This window comes from Pleuronectes platessa, chromosome 21 (assembly GCF_947347685.1).
Source record: "Pleuronectes platessa chromosome 21, fPlePla1.1, whole genome shotgun sequence".
Taxonomy (NCBI): Eukaryota; Metazoa; Chordata; class Actinopteri; order Pleuronectiformes; family Pleuronectidae; genus Pleuronectes; species Pleuronectes platessa.
The window spans coordinates 5,567,476-5,582,394 of NC_070646.1; the positions used below are offsets into that span (position 1 = coordinate 5,567,476).

The following is a 14,919-nucleotide window of genomic DNA, read 5'->3' on the forward strand; positions in this document are numbered from 1 at the left end:
ATAAGGAGAATGACATGAAGCATATCGCAAAATAAACTTGCAATCATTTTCAAAAAGCTTTTAAATTTTACTACTTCGCTTTTTAATTTGTCATCACCATTAACACTGTCCAATTAAAGACACATAACAGAAACATGTCGACCTTCATGTGCTACAAAAGAACAATTAATTTTTAGAGCGTCTGTTCTGTAACTTCCAATAAATCCAGGTACCCCCAGTGTCAGTCAATGAACGTGGGTATATCAGTGTAGGAAGTGTCTGGCTCTGTGCGACCACTGGTGGGCTTCATTGACGCCACATTTGGCCAACTGAGTGCACACACACACACACACACTTGCTCACATGCTCACACCCATTCTACAACTGGGAACCCTCCAGATCGGTGGGCCTGCATGAAACGCCGGCTTTGTGTCCACACACAGTGGTCACTTTCATTAAAGGGCAGTTTGTGGGTCTATTGTTGTCTTTCAGTATTTTGCTGCCAGTTGATCGTCACCATAAAGCTCCGCAGGCAGAGAACACATTGGCCGTCGTACAATCATCCTATTGTGTTTCCTCTGAGAAACATCAGCCAGAGTGTTGGCGCAGGCAAAAAATGACACTGAGTGTGGGCAGTTATTACTGGACTGGACTGATAGTTGAACTGATGTCAGTAAATGACTCAGTGATTACTGGGAGTTCGCAATAGGGACAGGGGGTATGACATTGCTTGGCTGATGTGTATTCAAGATTTTGAGATGTACTATTCTCCCCAATGTCACATTTTCTGTTTGAATATGTGGATACTTTTATAAAGAAAAATGTTTCCTACTTACACTGTGTCTCTTTCCATAACGTTAAGTGTGTTTGACTCCATGTTTTTCTTAGAGGAACCTCAATACCTCCGATATTAAATCTGAAGTGTGTTTTTCCTCTTTCCTGTTTGTAAGAGATAAGCTATTGTTGAACAAGTGGAGAGATCTGTTGTCCAGTCCATTCTTATAAGTCCAGAGGGGCCTCTTGTTAACAGCTCGGAGGATCAGTCCCTTCCTCACAATGTGAAATCACAGCTTTGTACGACCTTCACGCTGATGAAATGTTCAATAAGTTTTCATCTTTTATTCTTACAATTAGCTCAATTAGATCAATCAAAAGGATTTGAAATGCACACTTTCCAAATAGAGATACATCAGCATCCATCCAAAACAAAAGTTTGTCATATGGGTAATTTAGGATGTGGATAAATATTTCCATTCATGTTATTGTGCATTGTTCTATGAGACGTCATTGTCACGCGACCCTTTGCTGCCACCTCCAGGACGCTGAGGCTCATCTGACCACAGTGATGATGCACCATGTACAGTCACCTCGTTGCCGACTCATCAGTGTGATGAATTTCATGCTGTACAAATTGATGCTTTGTGTTTAACAGTTAAAGCTTTATCATTGTACTTATTGTGAAATTGTGTAACTGAGTCTGAGATACACAAAGTTTACAAGTTGCTATTGTAAAATGATTTATTCACAATTTTTCCCACTTCATTTGAATTCTCTGTTATTTTATGATTTCTTCATACTTGTTTGGGCCAGACTGAAATACTATAGATTCCACTCCAGCTTGCACCTTGTGCAATTATTGCAATTATTAAAGAAAAAACTGACGAGGTTATTCATTCAAATCCATTAAAGAGACGCAAACACGGTAAGAACTGAACTGTCTTTTATTTTCAATTTTCATCAAATTATACAAATTAAAATCCCCAAAGTCTTTAAGAAATACAGGAAATCAATACTGCTACATAAATACACCAGGTTGGCCACAATTCCTCGATAAGGACACACAGTTTATATATCGACAAAACACAGGGGTTTGAAATACATAATCATAAGACTAACAAAGGTCATTTACCATTCCCATAAATTGTATGTTTGAAGTGTGAATGTGTGTATCTTTCTTACAGTATGCGGGACTTTCAGTGTATGTGTGTGCATGTTTGTGTCACGTCTGAATAATTGTCCGTGTCTCATCTGGGGCCGAGCTTTAACGGGGCCTTGAGAGACGAGAGGTTCCTCTTGCTGTTGTGGGGCTTCACTCTCAGGTTTTGTTTTGGTGCCGTTTTCAAGTAAAAATGAAGCTGTCAGGAAAGAGATGAAGAAAGAAGGGATAAAGACTCTGTATCATTACAGCTCACAACAACACACAGACACAAGAAAATAAACTACAAGCCTTATCTGGGGTTCTCCAAGTCAACCCCTCATACATGCTTTTTCTTTGAATACGGTAAATTCGTGGGTAGAGTTGTTTATCTGTTTATCACCTGTGTGGCCTCAGCTGGTCCCACTGTGATGGTGCTGGTGGAGGGGAGGTAGCCCGGGGCGGACACGGTCACAGTGTAGGTGCCTGGTAACAGGAGTCTGAAAAAGTCGCCCTCCACTCCTGCAGGAGCGCACACATGAGGAAAGGATAAGAGGCGTCAGAGCATTCAGATTATATATCTAGTACAAGTACCAGTTATTAAACATCTTTTACTCAATCCATGCAAATCTTTACAGCAACAACTGCATTTTCAATTAAATCTGCCCAGTTTTCATGCAAAATAAAATAATATGGATTATTTTCACAGATGCATTTGCATATAATCAAAATGTTTTAATGTTATATAGGTTGCACAGATTTAATTTAGCAGAACAAAATTTACAACAACATAACAGAATTAACTTGTATTTCCTATTTCTTATTATATTGGACTATAAGTTTAGAGTAGCATGACATTATAATACACACTACATGGTTCTTATTTACAGTTTGCACAATGTTCAATGTGCATTTCTACCACTGACCAATAGATGGCAGTATGTTCCACTCCAGGGACTGCACATGTTTTTTTGGCTCTGATGATGAATTCTAATTCGGCTGTAGAACAACAAACTCTTGGGGCCTGAGTCTCTATTTAACTAAAAAAAATATGTTCTTTATAGTATTAAAATTGTTTTTTTGGACACTTCATTCTAATCTAAGCAGAATATTTACCAAAACCCACATATTTCTACTGCATCTTACCGCTGGTCACATCATGGGGGATGCCAGCTACAGAAACCTCTGCTTTGCCGATAACGTTGTTGTTTTCATCATACACCATGCCTTTTATACCATGATGCACCTGGAGAAGGAAGAACATGTATGTTACTCTAAAAGAATTCGGTGCCATCCCAAAAAAATCTGACAAAATCGACTATAAAGTAAACCAGACCACAGATTCTTATTTGAATATTATAATTGAAGTCATAATCAGGTCGTACACTGAATTTCTAAAGCAAATGCCAAAACATTCGATGTGATTGACCCTCCCCCGTCTTGCGGTCTGCAACAGACACACAAGCAAAACAAAACAGTATCTGCAGCCTCTTTCATTGTGGTGTGTTTAATCAGTGCAGTGGAAAAAGTGTACATTTCTGACCCCTCCCTTGTGGCTTCAGAATTAGCATTATTGGCAAAGCGTTACGAACATTTCTTCTCAGAGGGATAGAGGACATGTTGTCTTCAAACCAAGGCTCCATTTTAATGCTTGACACAAGGTAAAGGTCAGTTTAATTGTATTACACTTTATCCAGGGAATCCCAGCTAACATGTCCAGGAAACCAAAGACTCTGGACTCTTGGCAGTTGGCTCTGTTGTGTATGAGTGAAGGAGTGTGTGATTTGTGGGGCGCGCATCAAGTTGTAAATCCTTATTGACATAACTGTAATCTCCCAAATTGTGTGTACGCTGAAGTGTGTTTGCTCTGACCTGCTCCAGGTATGAAACCAGTGCTTCCCGGTTGCCCAGCCACTCTCTGGGCAGAACCGACGCTGCAGGGAACTTATCACAGCTCAGCTCCAGGGTGATCTCGAAACAGTTGGTGTACAGGTAGTTAAAGTCCTGCATGCCTGAAACACAGAGATATTTAATTTCAAATTGGATTAAGGACACTGTGTCTATATACATATATGAAGTTGGACCCTTCGACCCATTAAGGGGCTGTTCAGATCTTTAAGGAGAATTTCAAATTCTTTCAAAGATGACATTTTTGACAACACAGCTTCTACTTAGTTGTTCGAGAGCTGTTTAATTCTTCCAGAGAACTGACTCTAAGCACATTTTTCATGGACTTTGGATCCGAGGCCAATATTTGGAGGGACCAGTTCAAAAGTAGCCTCGCAGACCATGACATAAGACTTGGAGCAAAAGGAGCTGTTAAAGTAAATATAACGTGTTCCTACCAAATGCGACTGTGGGTGTTTTCATCCTAATTCAAACGCTAAGTGAAAAAAGCTCAACAGATTCACATTCCAGCAGAAGAATCCAGACCAGGGCAGATCAAAGAGGTGGTTCTTGATAGTCTTGCAGTTACAGGTGAACAGAGACTGTTTGATGAACCGCAGAATCAAAACATGACTTTAAATATTCATCAAGTATTAAAACATGGGTGTCAGTGCATTGTATAAATCCTAATGGCCTGTTGGTGGCCGATGCCACAAAGTGATATCATTTAAAACCCTGATAAAACCCCCAGTCTGCATCCTGGCTTTTTACATGACACATGAAAACAATTCTCAAATGTTACTAGTTTTTTTTTGTAGTTGCAAATAATTAATGGAATGTAAATCTGCTTCGCTACTGATGAGACATTGAATTTCTTTACTCAAGACTGGATCTCGTATACATAAAAACAAGAGACACTATAGTTATTACTACACTAAAAATACAGAAAACGATGTGTATAATAACTGTACCTGGGGGATTGTTACTAACAGTTATCAAGTGTGACAAAAGAGACCAGATTCTGTGCAGCTCAAGTGAAAGGCTAAACAAATATTTAAAAGTCTGCAAACATAAATCTAAAGACCTCAACCTCCCAACAGATAATAATTCAAACAGTTCCTCTGGTTGTTGTTGGCACGTAGTCACCTAATTGTGGTTACGGTGCCGGTGGTTAAACTCACAAAAATGTTGTCACTAACAAACGTGAGCAGCTAAAGTGTGTGTCTGGTGGGGGGGGGTGTACGGGAGGTGAAGAGGTTTGGGGGGGGCACAGAGCCCCCCGGAGAGAGTCACAGAGTTCAAGAGGACACTGGGACACGCTAGCCTCTCAAGGCATCTCATTCATGCCGCAGCCCATGCCAGCTTGCCAACACTCGTGCAGGTGGCCTTGTCTTTCTTTTGAACGAGAAAGATAATGGATGTCCTCCAACATACTGGAATTTCCCACTTCAGCAGGGGAATACAGGGAGATGGTCCCAACCAGTGTTCTCTGTATTTGAGGTGCACGGCAAGGCCCAGAGAGACACTCCCTGTCTTTCACTTAGTCAATGGATATATGAGTTGTGCTGTTATTGAATACTTTTCATAAAAGTATTCAATAACAGCGTTATTTAAGGGGGATAGGGACATGCATTTCATGAATGCAGCAGAGTTTCTAGTTTTGTCTTTTTGAATTTGTCATCTTCTCTCGGTGCTGCTCATGGACAGGAGGTGTTGCTGACCTTTGGACAGAGAGTACCAGCTGGCACCATTGGTGATCCCCTCTTCGAAGAAGTCCCCGCAGTTCCAGCCCTTGTGCATCCAGCTGTGAGCGTACGAGTAGGTCCTCGCCAACTGCCATCACAAAGGATCACAGATGTGCATGAGCTCGTTCAGTCCCCACGCGTTCCCGCACACGTGCGACAGACAGAGATGTGATCAGATGTGTATTATAGACCTGTCTGAAGATTTTGTCGTCCGGAGTCGCCGCGTACATGGTCCTCCCTCGAATGCGGGAATCTCTCGACCTGTCGAAGGGGTAGTTGGCCACCACGGCTCCTCCATGGAGGTTGGCAGACAGGACGAAATTGTAGTTTTGCATCCATTTTATGACGGCCAACGTCTCTGGTTCGACCTGTGGAGGATATTCAAAGAGAAAGTTATACAGAAAGTCACCAACAACTGTTAGGGCTGAAGGCCATCGAGACCATACAGACCTTTTTTATACATGCACACATCAAAGACCTGCTGGCCATTCAGAGGACTATTTACATTATGTCTTTTATGGAATGTATATTTATATACTGTAATGGTGTCTGTCAGACCTCCTGTGCAGTTACTTATAACAAAGGTTTCATACATAACCATCACTTCATCCCACACCTGGTTTCCCTTTCACCCAGAACCACGGGCATCTCATGGCTGGTTATCTGGAAAAAATGTGTCATGTCTTCTCTCTGGGATTTTTCTTGCCAACAGGTTCATGTTGAGACAACCATGGTTGATTCCTCTAAAATGTATGAAATTCTTCTTCATCCCACAATCTTCCAGTGTATCTCATTCTATCAAGGATCTAATGACTCAGTAACTTGGATAAACACTTCTCCGACCTCCGTAGAAAATCTACAATAACCCATTGTGGTCACAATAATATTTAATAGGCTACATAAGGCTTTTAATATTTACTTTACATGTATTAACACATCTCATGCTGCACTTCCATCCTCTGCCTCCATTATCTCATCAGTTCATCTCCAGTTCACTGCTACAGACATCTTAACCCTTTAGATTCCAGTTCAGGCTGACATCTCTTCTCTCTCTCTCTCTCAGCACAAACCATCCTCACTCCCTCCTGGGTGAATATCATGCTTAGGGAACAAGGAGTAAAACCTCTCCTTGAGTGAGCAATGTGGGAAAATAAACACAGTCTGGCCGGCCGGAGCCCAACTAGCCTTGAACGCAGCATCGGCACCAAGAAATGGGCGTTGTGTTTTGCAGACTGGCAGGTGTTTATGATCTGTGGATCTTTATATACTCCCGTACACGCTTTGAAGTCAGACCCATAACTGTGGTGTTGGGTTTCGCATGAAGTGCACACACACTCACAAAAACACACCCACGGTCATTTCTTATTGTTACACTATGTGAATAACTCGGAGGCAGAGGGAGAATACCATCAAAGCCACACATTCTGGATATAAAGATTATATAAGGCTTCACGGTGCGAGGTGGGCTCCTTCTCCAGAGGCTGAGTAAAGACGGTTATTTCTCAGAACCCCTGCTGTCATGTCTGCGAGTGGGTGAAAGAAAATGGATTCCTGAGTGAAATTAACCGAGAAAATTGCAACTAAACGCGGAAACGCTGAGACTGATTCTGGTTTTTCTAATTTGACACAAGAGTTGAGGGTTAAAAATATGGTTCTTCATACAGGTAACATAATTCTCCATGGGCAAGGCACCTGAAAGGCCAAACGTTGATGTATTGTGAGTGAAAACAGCAGAATACATATAGTTCTCTGGATGAGGAAAACTGTGTTTCTAACTAAACTTGCTCCTCTGGATAAAACCCCAGCAGTTGGCTGAATGCAGCATGGCTGAGCCTGTGAGGATGTAATCCCGGCCAGCATGAATGAAGTATCTGTAACAGCGGCACAGTTTCTCTTTTGTGCATCTCTTTCAGGCGGCAGCCATGTGGGTGGACAGCCAACTGGAGAGAACAGCGCTTTAGTTTTCTCAATGCATTTGCAGAACAGACACTAGTAAATAGAAAAACAAGTTTGGAAATCAAGGGCAGTTAATCGCTACGGAACAAAACAAAAATTTATTGTGGGATCAAAACGGTAAATAATGATGCAATCGTTGCTCTTTAATGATGTATTTTGTTTGGAGGAGATTGAAGCCACAAATGCTGGAGATACAACACAATGCACCATGCATGTGCATCTATTCACTACTCTGGGGGTTTTGTGGTCTTTTATTTAGCTTTTTTTACTTTGTCAGTAGGTGTATAAAGGTAGGTTGAGTGTCTCAACCTATGTTTTGTTGCTTTAAATTGTTTAAAAAGATAATAATCCTGGCTGTTACTGCTACAAACTGTAAATGCCACGAAACCCTCCAGGTAAATCTATAACATTAAATTATTTAATTGAATCCCAAACTCTCATCTCACATTCAAGTGTATTTGACTTTTGAGACTCGGAGGGGTTTTTCAGTATATTTATAGAGATTCCATTATCAAGCCGAACCAGCTCTGACTGGTTTCAGGAAGGATGAACTGAAGGCCAGGGCCAGTTGAGAGATAGAGAGACACTACAATGAAATTAACCATGAAACTCCGACAGTGTCTGCTGAAGATAAGATGACCGCGGACGAGGCGTCCTCCGGGATCTGACCTTAAGAAGTAAAACGCACTGTTTAGCAGACAGTTAGTTTGAGAGGACATTTCCTCCCTTCACTTCTCCTATGTTCATTTCACACTGCAGAGAACAAAACTATGTTTATTCCCTTTTTTAGATATTTACTGTGTTGGGCCAGTTTTTCATTTGTATTTTTAATGGAAAGCATCTGCAGTTGCATGTAGAGTACAAGACTGTGCAGAGAGCTTTGTTCGTTCCTGCCAACTGCCTGGCAATTTCATTTCCAATAGTCTCATAGCAACAAAAAATATCCACAAACAGGGATCGAGCTCGTTGGTTAAATGAAGAAGTTCGGGGCCTGTTGACACTTGATGAAGAGGTGATTCTATGAGTGAAACCAAAGGTGTGGAAGAGTGAGTCAGGCGGTAGCAGGTAACAGTCACACTCTGAAACCACAGAGACGTTCAGTTCAACTTCTCATGGTGGTGATAGAGAGCAAAGATATTCTTCATATACATTATACAAATCTTATCAGCTGTCCCAGGAGTAAGGACCTCTGTGTTTCCATGTAATTCTGTTTGCTTCAGACTTCCTTCTAGGCTGGAAGACAAATGCCAGGACTAATAAACTCATAAACCTCTGAACAATCTTTAGAATTAAGTCTGGATCCAAAAGATATTCTTATAGATCTGTTTGTTCCCCGTCTGCATGCAGCTGCTTTGTGAATGTTTCAGTTTTCAAAGACAAAGGGGAGTCTAAAAAAAAATATAGGTTTCGCAGTAGAATAAGAATAACACAGCAGATCCCAACAGGTCCGACTGCTCAGACACACAAAAACAGAGCATCAAGAGATTCAGCAACGAGCAACCAGGTGATTTACCAGCTCTGCTCTCTGCTTGAATTTATGGACAGTTTATTTGTATTGAGTTAAAGCTCAGCCGGCAGCACAGTCTGTTCCACAAATCTCATGAAATCATTGAATGCCAACAGCTCAGCTATGTTACAGTAGCTCACCATTCAATGCACAAGCAGGGAAAAATGTCCTCACCCATGTTACTCTCTCGCCCAAGCATGCCCATACTCATTCACGGTGAAGGATCGTGTTCACTGACCTGTTGCTCCCAGTTATCTGGCAGTGGCAGGTGGTGGTTTCGCCCGTTGGTTTTCTCGTAGTAGTACATGAGTGCGTTCAGGTCTGGGAAGTTCCGGTTCAGATCCATTTCCCTGGAGTTCCCTCGACCCACTAGGTAGCCGTTGAACTCTGGACCCTGTTGACCCACAGACAAAGTTATCGAGTGTGAAATCCCTGTTTGAGTCACAGTCACCTCGCTTGTTCCATCATGTATTTGGCTTCAAGTGGTTTTAGTTTGTTTCAGACTATAACTTTTAACTGCTTGGTTGCAGTAAAGGAAACTGACTTTCATTATTGCACAAACTGCACAGGCAGAGCAACAATAGGAAAGTGTGGTGCGTGGCTCTAGGGTTGGCAGTGACGCTCGGTGCAGACTGAACAGTCTCATTAACCACTGGAAGTGATTCCCATAAAATGTTGCACAAACATTTACAATACCCTGGGGTTGAACCCTGATGCCTCTGATGATTCCCCGCATTTTTCTTTTTATCTTGCGCCACCACAAGTTTCACATTTGTGGTTCAGGATGGAACGACTCCACCACCGATCGGACACAGCCCCCCCCCCCCCGGGGTAAAATGCTATTATACTAACAAGTTAACAGTATAGGAGCAAAATGCTGAGATGAACTGTTCGAAGGCCCTTCTGTTCTCAAGTCCAGCCTCACAGAGCCGTTAGCGTGGCTGTAGATTTATCATTCTCTGGACTCAGGGTGTTGGAATTTCACTTTCCCCTGTTTGCAGTAGTTGCAACTCCCAAAAAAACGACCATTTATCATTGCGTGTTTTCAGAAGTCAGAGCATATTCCGGGAAATGATCAAAATAGGGAAACTTAGTATTTCTATGCAAGACAACTGAGAGTACTTTACATGGGTATGCAGTATTTCAATCTTACACACTACTACGCCGTCTAGGATTTAGCGACCTCTCCCATTGTTTTCCAGATGCTGCTGCTTCCAAACATCTGTTGATGAAACAAATTATAGTGTGGTGTGCACGTGTCGTCTGAGTGTGGCAGACAGAAGGAACGTTGTGTGCAACATGGCCTCCTAAGGACGTATAATTAGTGATTGTCTAGGTGTGCGTGTGTGTTACAGGGGGTTTCATGTCAAGTCTGTTGTTTCATGGCCTGTATAATTATCCCAGTAAAACGCGTGGGGGGGGGGGCTCCCTCAGGGGAACTGATCGATGGTGCTATAACAGACAAGATTTCCTGATTTCTCCAAGTTGCTCATCTTGAACACACAAACCTTCATTTGATATCAAGTCAGATCCGTTTAGATGGATGTTATCAGAGGGAGTCGGGGCTGAATATCTGTATTGAGTTCTGATTTGAACTTGCGGAATTCAACTTCCACTGAGGGACCTTAACTTTTCTAACATTTCCACTGGCAAATAATGTGGAAACTTTTTTTCCAGAGTGGTAAATGATTGCTCAAGGAAAACAGCCGAGTGTGTCCCTGTGGAAGATTTTCCTTGCTTTTTTAAAAATGCTTTAGTTTTGGTTCGCAGAAGCCTGGAGGTCAGGGTGTACATTACCTGCCTGGCAGCCACCTCGTAGCCATCGGGGTTCATGGAGGGCAGGATGTGTATGCGTGTGTCATGAATCAGCCTCGAGATCCGCTGGTTTCCGGCCCGGTACTCCTCGCACAGGAACTGGGATAACTTAATGAGCAGCTCGCGGCCGAGCACCTCGTTGCCGTGCATGTTGCCCACGTACTTGAACTCTGGCTCCACTGGAGAGGAAATGGAAAGGTGGAGGGGGCATTCGGTCAAAAAAAGACACAAATAGAGCTGCGAAGCTTGACATTTAAAATGAATGCCTGAGCAAGCACGCAGACGCACACACACACACACACAAACACACACAGTAGCTCATTAACTCAGTTGGCTGTCTCCTTCATGTTTTTGATTCAGTATGTATGTTTTTTTTGTCTTTGAGCCATTGTCTTGAGTTACAGGTTTGAATTCTTTACATCATCATTATTCATGATTGACAGCTGAAAGTGATTCGAGATTGGTCAAGAGCATGCAACGGCAGACCCTTGACACCGGGGCTCCACCCCCTGATGGCTGTCCAGTCTCTGTGTAGTAGATAGTGGGATCTTTAAACACAGTTTATGTTCACAAACAGTCTTCTCAGTTGTCACCAACCTGACAGCAAAGTTTACCAATAATGCAACTCTGATAGTGACATTTAATTTAGTGATTTGACTCCTGCAGCCTCGAGCCTCAAGCAGAGATGAAGAGCAACAGAGGTCTGGTAAGTGACTCCACATCTCGATCTTATTTTGAAACAGGTAAAACACACAAAGTGTCACTGTGAGCTAATTTATTTTCTTTGCTCAATGTTTTAATGTAATTTCCTGATAAGGATTTTTTTCAATGTTGAGCCAAAGGGGAGCTCTAGAGTCCAGCTACAGATGATTGAATTATTTTGATAAGGTCATCGGGCATTCCGATGTATCTGTCAATGATTGATGGAGCTGCTTCCCTCTCTGTGTCGGGATCCCTCCTTCCACAGGGTCCCTTCATTAATCACTGCATCTATGCTTCAAGACTTATGAGCCCCAGAAACACCACAACGAAGGCTACTGCAGAAAACTGGCCAGGATTTATTATTTCACTCTATGGCCACAGCACATAGAAGGCAACTGTTTTAATGGTGATTTTTGAGGGGTTGTGTAGGCGAGCAGATACTTCCAACTGTATGAACACCCTTCTCTAATTGCTTCAGGAACCAAAATGGTGCAGCTTGGGCCCCGCAATCCACATCCCTTTCTTTAGGAAGGGGCCAACTGGCCTTAAGATCAGTAAACAGTGCTGGCTCTGAGTGTGGAGCTTAAAAAAAGACACACACACACACACACACACACACACACACAGCAGTATGTGAAAGACATGAACTTCCTAAATGGTGCAAGAGGCTTGACCCAGACAAGTCTTCGGGTCGTCGCCCCCCCCCCCCCCGTGAAGTGCACGGTTCCTGTTTTTCACCCTCGTTCACCTTGCAACAGAACAGGCGCACATCCTTCTATTCTACTCAAGGAAGCCCCTACGTGTGCAAAAATTGCAAGCTCAGCCGCGGCCAAAAAAGCATATTTTCCAAATAGCTGCTATTACAAATACAAGAATGGATGTTAAAATCACAAAACCTCTCACATGAGTATGACCCTTTGGCCTGTTTTCAATACAAACAGCAGCTTTAATGAGTTATGTTTTTCCAGTTTGCGAACGATACATAAAATAAACGGCTGAGGAGCTGATTCGGGGGTTTTGGAGAGGAGGGGAAAACAAGCAAAGCTTTCTGAAGAGTGGGTTCAGGGTTAAAGCCGTGTTGACTCAGACTGAACCCCTGTGCCATCTGCTCCGCTTTGAATAACACCCCACACATTCTCAATGGCTGAATGGCAAAAGAGGTAAAAAAAGTTGAAAATGAAACACAGATGTTGATTCGGTTCTTTAACTTTTGCCTTTGAGTTTTCTGCAGATCACTGTGAACTGATGTTTATCAAAGAATCCAGCTCGGAGAACACTGCTCCTTTTTGGTCCTCGCTGCTAAGCCCCACTTTAACTCAGCTTCATAATCGAAGAGCTTGCATTTCATTCTACAGGAAAAACACAGAGCGTGTTCAGACTGATCTGTCTCAGCAAGAAGTGCACAGCAAATGAGCAGCCGGGCCTGGGCATTAGAAATCCATAATCATTTAAAATCCATTTTCTGTGCCACCAGAACAATATATCATGTTTTTATCCGCTTCAGTAGATAATTCATGATGTTAGAAATAGTTGGAACTTGTTGTTCGATTCACATTTTCAAGATATCAACTTGAACTTGTTGTTATTTTCCCTGTCATCACCCCCCGTTAAAACACTTTTGATCCTAATGGAACCTGCCCATCCACAGGGAGTCAGCTGGTACTCACATGCTTCATGGATGCCCGGGTTATCACTGAACTCCAGCACGTAGAGGTGGCGCCCCTCCACGCTGCGCCCGATGCTGTATATGCGGGTGATGTAGGGGCACTCGCTCTGCACTGCAAACAGGGCTCGCACCATGTCCTCATACCGGTGATGCTGGAGATCCAAGCCCGCCACCAGGAGCCCCATCAGCCCCAGCAGGACGGCACCGAGCCAGGGAAGAGTCCCCCGCCGCTGCATGGTCCCTCAGCCCAAGTTGTGCAGCACAGGAGGAGATAAGGGGAGCCTGGTGTAGAGACTTGCTGCAACACTGCAATGCACTCGCACACACTTTCAGATTTATATTTATCTCCTCACACACCAAACATACTGGCTACTCCCTGCTTGCTCTTTTCCGTTCCTGTTCACCCTTGTTTCTCTCCCTCTCCCCCTGCCTCCTCCCACACACAGTCCTCACACTGAGGAGCAACTAAGGACAGCCCCTCGCTCCTTCTTTGTCTCACTCTCCTCCTCCAACAGCTGCTTCTCTCCCTCTCTCTTTCCCTTTGGGTCCTTGTCAAGTACATGCTACTTGCTTTATTGCTGCTTAGAATGCTTCTGCTCCCGAGTGGTCCGTCCCACAGGGCCCTCGTCTCTCTAACAATCCGATTTTCATTCTTGTCCCTGGGACACTCGTTTTCAATCCCTTCCTTTGTCTCTATCTCCAGTTCGGTTCTATGCTGCCTTCCTGGGAAAGAGGGGTTGTTTCCACGGCACTGCTCTCCCCTGCAGCCCTCAATCATCCATTCATTAACTCTTAAGTCAACACACAGCCCCTCAGTGTGTGCGTGTGTTTGTGTGTGTCTCTGTGTGTGTGTGTGTGTGTGTGTGTGTGTGTGTGCATGCACGCACGCACATACGCCTGCACTCCTCAGATGAATCAGTGCGAGAGGTCTTTCGCAACCTTTGGACTGGTTTTGTTGCTCGGTTTCCTTGAAGAAGCATTCACACACACACTAACTGACACACACTGACACACACACACATATGTAGGAAAACATACCCACACACACACTCTTATGGCCCAGGGAAGAAAGACCAAATGCTGCAATTAAACTTCTAAAACACACCGGTTGATGCCAAGACCCCCCCCCCCCCCCTCTCTCTGTGAACACACACAAACACACAGTGCAAAGCGTGCAAGGGGTGCTGTCAATCAAACCTGCCAGAGAAAAGAGGAGTGTTTTTTCAACCTCACAGAGAGTTGTGCAACAGCTTGCAGAAGTTTCTAAAAAGAGAACAGGGAAAAAGCAAATGAGACACAAGAGAAAAGAGCTGAAGAAGGAAAATGAAGCAACATCGAAACTCAAGAAGAAAGAAAAACAAGGAGGGAAGAGGAAGATCAACAGACAAGGATGGAGAGAAAGGGGAAGAGAAAGAGCGACAACGTAAAAGACAGAGATATAGTGAGACATTTAGACAAATACAAAGACCGCCTTGGCAGCAGCGCATTGAAAGATCAGCCTTTTCCTCATTGCTTTCCATCCCATCAGTGCCATCGCAGCTGACAAGCTAAAGTGAGAGTGAACTGGTCCTTCATTGTCTCTCTGTTTCATCTGCCTCATTGTTTACATCTGTTCTCCCCCCCCTCCCCTTTAAACATTCACTCTGCTCCCCGCTCACATCTCTCTGCCAAAAGCTCTCAGCTGTGACTTTCAGTTCGGTCCAGTCCCAAGATGTCCCACAACATGCTTCACTGAGATCAGATTAAA

The 14,919-nt window shown here is 43.4% G+C and overlaps 1 protein-coding gene across 1 annotated transcript; it reads right to left on the minus strand.

Annotated features, from left to right (window-relative positions):
- Positions 1–1,684: 1,684 nt before the first annotated feature.
- On the minus strand, positions 1,685–13,971 carry cpn1 (carboxypeptidase N, polypeptide 1). Its single transcript, XM_053413191.1, has 9 exons — positions 13,174–13,971; positions 10,787–10,983; positions 9,228–9,383; positions 5,718–5,894; positions 5,503–5,614; positions 3,767–3,906; positions 3,041–3,140; positions 2,298–2,416; positions 1,685–2,114 (listed from the first exon to the last, which is right to left on the minus strand). Exons 1-9 carry the CDS (start codon positions 13,406–13,408, stop codon positions 2,004–2,006), a joined length of 1,347 nt encoding a protein of 448 aa, XP_053269166.1. The 5' UTR covers positions 13,409–13,971; the 3' UTR covers positions 1,685–2,003.
- Positions 13,972–14,919: the final 948 nt, after the last annotated feature.

What these genes read in the sequence shown, in the direction of transcription:
- cpn1 (XM_053413191.1), bottom strand. Translation starts at nt 13,408, where the DNA reads ATGCAGCGGCGGGGGACTCTTCCCTGGCTCGGTGCCGTCCTGCTGGGG. An exon ending in CAGATAACTGGGAGCAACAG is followed by an intron (nt 5,895 to 9,227) that starts GTCAGTGAACAC and finishes TATCCTCCACAG; the next exon opens with GTCGAACCAGAGACGTTGGC. An exon ending in ACGACAAAATCTTCAGACAG is followed by an intron (nt 5,615 to 5,717) that starts GTCTATAATACA and finishes TTGTGATGGCAG; the next exon opens with TTGGCGAGGACCTACTCGTA.